The 10,360-nt window shown below is 33.5% G+C and overlaps 1 protein-coding gene across 1 annotated transcript; it reads right to left on the bottom strand.

The window, feature by feature from the left end:
* Positions 1 to 224: 224 nt before the first annotated feature.
* On the bottom strand, positions 225 to 3,025 carry LOC114757556 (ankyrin repeat-containing protein At5g02620-like). Its single transcript, XM_028946632.1, has 3 exons — positions 2,326 to 3,025; positions 1,447 to 2,012; positions 225 to 887 (listed from the first exon to the last, which is right to left on the bottom strand). The coding sequence occupies exons 1-3, from the start codon at positions 3,023 to 3,025 to the stop codon at positions 225 to 227; spliced, it is 1,929 nt and encodes a 642-aa protein (XP_028802465.1).
* Positions 3,026 to 10,360: the final 7,335 nt, after the last annotated feature.

Genomic DNA, 10,360 nt, shown 5'->3' with positions numbered 1-10,360 from the left:
TCATATTGATTATGCTTCTCATCAGTATATAATTATAACCCACATATTTATTATAAATAACTAACTTAACTAATTTTTTAATGTTCATAAGTTAATTATCTAGTTCTTATTCAAAGATAAGAGGTATTACATATTCATATGCTTGTAACACTCCGGCCAGGGAGAGATGTACCACATGAAATAAATAAAGTAAAGCTAATAAATAGAATTCCATTGACAATAATTCAGAGAATCTGGGACAGCTGAACATCAGTTTCTATGCGAACACAAGAAAGCTGCACACCATGAGGGCATTGCATAAATCTTTCTCTTAGTCCCCTAAAGGCTATCCTAAAGACTATAACAATGATGACGACAACGGAAAAAACAATAAAGAGAGTGATAATACCAAAACCTTTGGAAACACCCATGACAGCATATATGCCTGTCCCAAACGCTATGATCATGAATACCATTGCCCCCATGGTTAAATATCTACATTTATCCAGCAGGGCTTCAGACAACTCCTTTTCTTTTGCTAAAGCAGATGAGAAAAATAGGAAAAAAACAACAGAAATAGAGAGAACAAATGAGAGAGAATCTGTAAGAACAAATACCATGAAAGCTGCATTATACTTTAAAATGGGAGAGCCCCGATGTTCTCCTTCTTGAATCAATCCCCCAGGCAATGTAAATCCTGCTGTAAATGTTACTGTTGCAATTAAAGTTGCCACTACAGAGAGGGTGGTTGCCATTCCGGCCAAACGATCTTGACCATTAGTCTTATATTGTTTCTCCTTTTCACCACCAACAACTCTCTTCTCTTGTTTCTTCTTTTTAAGATGCCTATCCAGAACTCGTCCTCCTAACCTTGCTCCGCTAGCTCTCAATTCTCTTAACATTTTGTTCTGCACCGCGTAACACATAAAAGTCTTTCATCTTTATATTTATCTTTAATTAGTTCAGCCTATATATGAATGCTAAATAGATAAGTTGCATTCACTGATTACCTGTATGATCAATGAAATTACATAGATTAAACCAAATCAAACTAGTGAAAGACATACTGAAAAATGTTACAGCTTCAACTAACACTATATGAAACCGGATAGCTCGGTCTCTTAGATTACCAAGCTTGAAAAAGTGTGGTTTGTGTGTATTAAGGCTTGATTATAAAAGCTCTCTTTAATTGGAGTGTGATAGTTGAAAATTTAGATCCAACAAAATTAATGCATGAATATTCTAAATTATTTTGTTCACAATAATTTAAACGCGCAGCACAGCAAATTGTCTTTTATTCTGTCGATCTCTACTTTAGGTATACTACTCTTATTTTAAGTCACAATGAACAGTTCATACCATCATATTTAGAAAAAGTGGAGGCGTGCAAGAAAATGCTCAGAATATCAAAATAAATGTTTTGTTTTTTAAATTTTTAGTAACAAGCTAGATGTTATTTCTTGTTACCTCAAGAGCTGAATCTGAAGGCACAACATCAAATGCGACATCAAAAGAAGTTTGACCGTATTTATTGAATGCTAGTTTGTCCAAGTTTGGGAGGTCTGCTTTCAGAAGAGGATGATCGTTTTCCGTGGAAGCTTGACGGGCAAGGAGGTGAAGTGGTGTGTTCCCATCATCATCTTTCTCATTGCACAAGTTCCTTAGTGGTGTATTTTCTATCGTATCTTCTAGTCCAGATACGGACTGTATTTCTAGACCAAATACAGAATGTCTTTCTAGCATCACACTGTAGTGAAGAGCATTTGAGCCCTTTTCATCCACCAATTCACAACAATCTGGACAATATTCTATTATCTTTTCCATCACATCTGCCTTTTTAAGAAGTGCTGCAAAGTGAAGAGCCGTCCTTCCCTCGTTATCTCTCATGTATGCCATGCTTCTATCTTTGCTTACCAGCTCCTCTACCACATCTGACTCTGCACAAAGTGCTGCCAAGTGAAGTGGAACCCAACCATTATCATCTGCTTGTTTTGCTGCTGATGAGTCTCCTTCCAACAACTTCTGCACATATTCTACCATAGATGACCTCACATTAAACAACATCCATTTTCATGTAAAAATAGCTGCTTTCTAGCATGGACACCCCTAAAATTTGAAGTGCTAATTTAAACCGTAATCATAATAATTTTATCAAAATGATCATAACGATTCTGTTAATTATTTCAAATAGTTTATATGAGTTGTTATTTTATCTTTTTTTTGAAAAAAAAAGTTAATTTAAGCATGTCAGTTAATTGTTGCTGTCATCGTTTTATTCCTAGAAAATTAGACATATAAATGCAGATTAATTATTGTAAATGATAACCATACAATAAAATTAGATACCTTCGTCACCATGAATGACCGCGGCGTGCAAAGCAGTTCTGCCATTGGGGCCATTATATTGCGGTGAATCACTATCAGCCAATATTGCATCTACCACCTTCCAATGTTGTCTCTCAACAGCAATATAAAGTGGAGTTTCATCATCAACATTTTTACCAAAATATGAGTGATCCGGTTCTTCCTTTAGCAAGACATTCACCAATTTGTTGTGACCATAGCGAGCTGCTTCGTGCAAGGCCGTGTCATTATTATCATTTATTGCTCTTATAAGTCTTTTCTCGGCTCCAGCTTCATAGATATGGGGATTTTTAGCATAATCAATTAAATTTTTCACTATTTTATGATGTCCATACCTTGCTGCCATATGAAGTATGGTATCACCCTTCACGTTGGTCTTTAAAAGAAGTGCAGGACACACATCTAAAACCTTTTTCACAAATGTCTTTGACACACCGTTAGTACAATTTGTGAAGTGTATATGAAGGATGGTGTTTTTATTTGGAGTTAGTATGGACTCAATTTGTTCACCCTTCCATTCAAAGTCATTGATATTACCTTTCACTGCATCTCTATGAAACTGAGGTTCCATGCCTGTAATTGTGATCACTGTATATTTGTTGAGATCAGAAACAGGTTCAACTGATGTGATTTTGGTGGCTTCTATCTTGCTGGATGTAGCATTATCAGTTGTTATCTCCATCCAGATTCTTTCTCAACCAAAACTGTTTATGAAATCCATCCGAAAAAAACTTTGAATTCTGGTTATGCGAGACAGCATAATTATATGTCAAGATTTCTTAGAAGCACTAAAGTAGATACAGATAAGATTGGATCTGTGGCCCGTGATTTATCATATCAATCGAATATTAATTATTTATCCACTAAATGGGTCAGGATGGAGCTGCATTTTTTCCTTAACCTGCATGGATATGGATACCCATGAGGCTCAAGTAAGACTATGTCAGCGTTGATCCACTACCATTTAGATGGATTAGAATTCAACGACGAAATTTGGCTTCTTGCTGCGATAAAAAATGTATTGTGTCTATGCATCTGAAATTAATTAATCCCACACTAGCCAACATTTACATTTTTTGTTGTTGTGACTGCCACAGCAGAAAGCTACATCAACGGGAAAAATGATGCATATATATAAAAACAACGTGAGCTAAGTTTATGTGGACGTAATATAATTACCTCAAGAGTATAGTCGTTGAGGGAGCCCTTTAAAGTGGTGAAACAAGAACTCTTTGATGCGATCGACTTCCTTAGATGAATTTGTGGAAGTAGTGTGAGTGAGAGAGAGTTGAATGAGAAAGAGTGAAATTGTATGAAGCCGTTGAAACAAGGTGGATGAGTGAATTGAAATGTATTGAGTGGTGGTTGAACAGGTTATATAAAGAGATAGAACGTGAGCAATGTGAAGGGTCTGTCATTAATTATTGAAGGAAAGGTAGATGGAGAGAAGTTATATCTTTGATTGAACGTGAGCAATGTGAAGGGTCTGTCATTAATTATTGAAGGAATGGTGGATGGAGAGAAGTTATATCTTTGATCGAACGTGAGCAATGTGAAGGGTGTGTCATTACTTATTGAAGGAAAGGTAGAGGAGAGAAGTTATATCTTTGGTTCCAAACAACCAACTCCAAAACAGTTCTCTTTTCTGATAGGTCGGGAAACTGACATCTCCAAAACACAATTATAACACTGAATTTGGTACGAGATTTTGGAAGGGAAAGAAAGGTAGTTGGGATATCCTTGTTTTGTTGGAAAAATTTTTAAGGATGGGAGGACTCCCCTCCCCTCCATTCCCCCTCCTAACTTCGCATGTTGTTAGAGATAAAATATTTTATTATAGAAGTAGTCTTAATAAAATGATATGATTCTTTTTTTTTATCCTCTTTTTGTCGCCTTGCTTATCTCTCCAGATCTTGTGATATTAGTCACTTTAATCAACTCAATTTTAATTTATTTTCCTTCTAGGCTCAATAATTCACTTTGGGAAAATAAAACTACTCAAAATAATACTGAAAAATATGAAATAACAAAAATCATTTGGACAACCATAAAAACAAAGCATGAAGAATTACAACAGTTTTCCAAAAATTCAATATAGAGTAATATTAATTTAAGCTAGATAAAAACATTAATAAGAGTCACTTGATTAATTAAAAAATGAAAAAATTTAAGGAAATAAAGATAAAAAAGGAAAGAATGCTTTTGAATCCAATAGAACTATCAAACAACATTGTCGAAATGAATGACATTTCATTTTATTTTTATGTCTCGGGGGTGTTTCATTGGAGAATAATACAGTTTAGGTAAATTTTGTATGTAATATTAGTAATGATATATATGATATGACCGCAGCTTCTTAAAACATTTTAAGATCTAAGATGGGGCTCTATATTTTGCACTAAGTGGATGGTCAAATAGAAGCTTCACCCACCAACGGCAGTTGGCAGAATTCAATATATTGTTATCCCTGCAAGAAAGCCATTTCTCTGCTTCAAATTTTAGTAAGTTGAGAGCAAACTGTTTAATAGTTCTCTTACAGGATACCCAAATGATATTCTCCCTTCATTTTTTTCCTTCCTTTCTCATCAATATTTTTTATCATGAATTATGGAGATATACCTTTTTTTTCATGCTCTTGGCTGAAACATGAGATTTGATTGATTGAGGTGAACTTTGTGAAATTTGGCTTCAGTTGGTTGATGATGTTCTACTGGATTATTGTGATTTATCATTGTTAGTTATTTAAAACACGCATTTCTGTTATGACATATGACAAGTAATATATGTTTGCTGCAATTAAGGATGGATTGCTCCGGAAACTTCTTATCAAAACAAGAGATGCACTGCGTTATATTTATATAAGGCCCTCTGATTTTCTGTTTGGCTTCAAGCTTTTAACCATCTCTATGTTTTGACTTTTTTTTTTTTTGGTTCTCACTCTAATTCTGGAAGGATTTCACAGGCTAATTGGATCTATAATTTACTTGACTGGTATGATATGTTGTTATTCTTAAGAATGGAAATGTTGTGTCTTGTGATTTTGGTTTTGGCACCATTTGTGATATGGAAGTAGGCTGTAATTTAGAATGTTGAATATAGTTTGTGGGAAGGCAATGATTTTGCCAAATTTAGGAATGTTAGGAAGTGTTTTGGGCAATTTGCCATATACTACACCCCATCCTTAATATAAAAGTTAGATAACTAATTTCAGATATTAAAAAAACTAGTTAAGTTTAATTATTTGTAACAACAAGTGAGTGTTGTTTTCTCTAAAATACCGTTATCATTTATATGTATTAGAATAAAAACCCTTTAACATGTGCAATTACTATAGGACCACTTTGGAGGAAAAAATTAATAAATATGAGAGACATATGAATTGGGATTTTATATTTATAACCAAATTGAATCTCCTACTAGCTATTATATTTAGGATCAGGTAGTATAAAAGAAGTGTACCTATTGTATCATAGCACTTGTTTAATGTAATCCAATTCACTTTAAAAGTTTTGAGGATCTATTTTATTGTGATGATTCTGTGATAAGTCTCATATTTTACATTCACTTCTAGTCCTAAGCTTATATTTTTGTGGCTTATAAATGTTTATTTTGGGCTAAGAGGTATTTGTGCATCAAGGCTAAAAGTGTAATTTATGCATTTTTTATAGGGAAAAAAATGTTTTATTTTCTATTTGACTCTTATGCATTTCATTTTCCTTGCATTACAGGTAGTTAAAGGTGGAAAAAAGTCCAGAGAGCGTTGTTCTGGATTTGTCACTATGGCATTAGGGTGCGTTACTGCAGCGAGGCCACATTCTGAGAGGAGCCAAATAACTTATTCAAACATCGTCATTTTGATCGTCGCCGTAGCCAAGATAAGGTGTCACTGCGGTGATAGCGCGAAATCTAATTTAAATAATAGAATCACACGCCAGTTTGGAGATCCACCATTTCTTTCATTTCTCTCTCGATTTCTCCACCCAAATCCTCTCTTCTTCATCTCTCTTCACTTCTCCATTATTGTCCATCATCAATTCATCGTTTCCATCCCATCTCTTTCACTTTTCACTAATTATTCTCCTTCATTACTTCTTTGATGTTGTTGCTATGGCCTTTGGAGTATATGAGCTTGTTGGAGTTGTAATTCCAGTCATGAGAGGCTAGATTGTGATTTCTTTATGTCCCAGAAATGCTGGCTGGAGTTCCCACGACTGATTTGGGAGTTTCTTCATATCTATTCTCAGTTTCCGCTCTTTGTATTCATAGATTATGATTTCTGTGGTTTAGGATTGTGATTTGTGGCTGTAATAAGATTGTAATTCGGTTGATTTACATTAAAACTAAGGATTGAATTATGTTTTTGTACTTTAATTGATTGATTGAATTGGTATTAGCTTTTGTGATATTGGTTCATTTAATTCACGTATTTGAATCTCTTGATTCAGTTAAGGTGTTAACATTGTTAATTAAGAGTGGATAATACCTCCTACAAATCATAATTCAGATTAAGCATAAGATGAATTCGATGAATTAGGTTCTAGTTCATTGCATTCATTGTTTGGAGAAGGTCTTCACAAACCTAGCTTTATAAAAAATTGAAATTCAACTAAAAATGAAACTAGGATGGCTAGTTGATGTGGCCATGAAAGAAGCTCGTATCACTGCATTCATTTCACTCACTAAGTCCAGAAACTATAAAAATTAGAAAGCTTAGTCTATTTCTTGATTGATTAGTTTTGCATTATCACATTTCTCACATCACACTTGGTCAATTTGATATTTGCATTTAGATTACTGACACCTTTAGACTTTTTAGTGAACACTAAAACATCCTTCCTTAAATCCCTTTTTGTGTGCAACTGGAAGCGTTACAGGTCAAGCGAATCACAAAACAAGCGCGTGAATTAAAAATTTTGCATTCAAGTACTCGGGTACTGCTCACTAGTTAACTTTCAGATTTTCAGTCCAATTTTGAAAAATCATAACTAATTATAAAAAAACCGTATTGAGGTGGTTCAAAATTCTATTTAAATATTTTTCAGTTCCCTACATAAAAAAAATATAAAACTAGACTCAACCCTTGTCAATTTGTATAGTTTATTCGTGAAAACTGTTTATTTGGTAAAAGTTGTACTTTTTAATTTTGTCACATCCCAAAAATTTTCATCTGGCAATAAAAGATCAAAAATTGGGATGAGGGTTAATGTAGGAACTATACAGAGAGACGAAACAAGTTTTGACGTGAAACTCCGATAAGGTCCAGACTAACATTTTGATAATCATCGGTCTAGGAATGGCAAAATGGAAAAATTTGAGAAAAATTCCAGAAAATCCCTGAAAAATGAGAAAATTGTAGAGGAGAGGTCTTGGAAACTTATTTGAGACCCGAAAGGTGGAATTTCGGTAAAAATGAATTATTACGGAATCTCCCGTAAATGGAGGTTTTTCAAAAAATTATTAGGAAATCAAAGAAAAATAATTATTTTAATTAGTTAGAGGCCTCAATAAATTTGGGAGATTATAAATCATCTAAATATTTATTTAAATTTATAAAATTGGTTTTAAGCCTTGGAAGTTCAGAAATTAATTTTAGGAAATTTATTTTCCCTTAGAATTACCGATAGAGGCCTAATCAGAGAAAATTTAAAATAAATACCTAGAGGTGGTGAAAAATTCTAAAAATTTCCAGATCATACTCCATATTAAAATTTGATTTATCATGGAGAGAAATGAATTTTTGGAGGCCTAGAAAAATTATAAAATGTTACTAGTGAATAGTAACCGATAAAGTTTCAAATTGGTTTTGGATAGTGATTTGGTTTGTGAGCTAACTTTTTGGGCCAGCCCAAACCATTTGTGGGGCCCACAATGGACCCAATTAAAGGCCCAATTCGTGCAGCTTCTAGATTCTTTAATTTTAACTAAATAAAATGCAAAAATAAAGGATATTTGTGTGGAAAAATCTAGAGAAATGCCACATGGTGAGATCTGAAGGTTTGAGACACTTGATGGCTGCCAACACACTTAAATCAGGAGGGAGAGGGCAGATGGATTTTATTTTTTATATACCCGTTGAAAACACAAAGAAAATGTTAGAAAATTGGGAAAAATAAGGGGTGACTCTACCACTGTTCATCCAGCCCTATTGCACAAAATTCTTGAGGAGTTTTAGGCAAGAAATCATCCAACAAATACCAAGGAAACACTAAGGTATGTTCAAGCATCAATATCCAGAAGTTTTACATTGATTAAACAAGGATTTTTGCTTGGGAAAATGCTGAAAAAATGCTGAAAATTTCTGAAATTTGGTTGAGATGTGTGATGCTTAGGGAAGGATAGAAACCTTAATAATCAAGTGGAATGAGAAAGATTAAGTGGTGCAAGGATTGATTTTTGGAAGAAAACCAAATTAGGGTTATGATGCATCATTTCGGCCAGCACTGTTCATAGGGAAGGATTTTGTTTTTCATTGATTTGATGATTCCAATGGCTTTAAAACATGTTTTTGTGTAGGGATATGTTGTTGGAAAGTGTTTAAAATCATTGGAACCAAAAATGGAATTTTTGAAAAATTAAGGACCCCTATTCGGTCAAACCAGGTTCATGGGGAAAGAGTGTGATTTTCAAAAATCTGATTGCACCATTGGATTCCTCATAAAAAATTATGTAGGATTGAGTCATGAGATGGTTGATTCTAAAGAAGGAATCAATTTGTTAAAAATCAAAGAAAAAAGGGGGAAATTGTTGAGTTAATGTTTAAGTATTGGAATTAAGTTGTTTTGTGATTAATATGGCCTATGATTATGCTTTGTTTAATAGGCATTGAGAGGAGGAATTAAGGAAAAGCATTGTTCCTTAGAGGAATTAATTGGACAAGCTTTGCAAAGGTAGCTTTGAATTATAATTTGATTGTTTATCTTCCTTGTTTGTTGTGATTGTTGTTGCTTAGATTGGAGGAACTTTGTGGTGACCTTGATTTTTTATCGACATTGGTTATGCTTTGGCCAAATGCTTTGTGGTATGTCAATGTGGATAATATGATGTTCCTCTCCTTGCATGATATTTGGTGTGAATTCCTATGAGTTGGGAATGGTTTGGATTGCATGACATTTCACAATTAAACTTGCATTGATTTATATGATAATTATAATTCATATACTACTGAGATTTCTTTGAAATCTCATCCCTCCTATGTTATTTTATGCACTAATTAGGAAGTGGACCAAGCATGGATCAAGGGAAGTATTTGGCCTTGGAATGAATTGGTTTTGTAGATGTTATGCCATGTTGGAAACTTTTGCAATGTATAATGAACTTTACATGGATTTTGTGATAAGTTATGGATGACATTTTGATGTAAATTATATGGTTATTCCATGTTCCAATGTTGGAATTATGCTTGATGCATTATGAAAATAGTGTAGATGAAGGAAAAAGAGGAAATAAATCAAGAAAGTAGAAATTAAGGGATAGATATTCCCTAAAAAGTTACAAATTTGTGGCACATAAAATAATAAATAATTATTAGATTCTGGACATCAAATTTTACATGCAAATAGATCTCATTTTTAGCTTTAAAACAAGTGGTAATTCATTAAATTTGGAGTTGTGTGCTAAGAGTTATGCCCTTCCAAAGTTAGGCAAAAATATTGGAAATTCGAAAATTTACCAAATAAACAGTATAATTTGATGAATTTCCTGAAATTATTATGGATGGAATTGGATCTAACGATTATTTTTACTCCATAGAACTCTTAGCAAGCTTTGCATAAAAATTGGAACCACATCGTTTCAATTTTTCTAGATTTAGTTATGAATTTTCAAAATTAGCCTATTTTCGGATGAACAGTGTACGGACAGGATGAATTGTGAAATCCTGAATTTTAAATTTTTCATCCAGACGTGTTACGAAATGACTTATATTGGTTTCAATTGACGTATAATGGGTTAAAAAGAGAGGTGTGACAAGTTTCTCTACCCTAACTTTGATCTAACTCTTAACATACACATCTATTTT

This window comes from Neltuma alba, unplaced genomic scaffold, assembly GCF_004799145.2.
Source record: "Neltuma alba isolate B1F8T4 unplaced genomic scaffold, ASM479914v2 tig00001496_pilon, whole genome shotgun sequence".
NCBI lineage: Eukaryota > Viridiplantae > Streptophyta > Magnoliopsida > Fabales > Fabaceae > Neltuma > Neltuma alba.
Note: the sequence above shows the minus strand (reverse complement) of the source record. Positions and strands in the feature narration are given on the sequence as shown.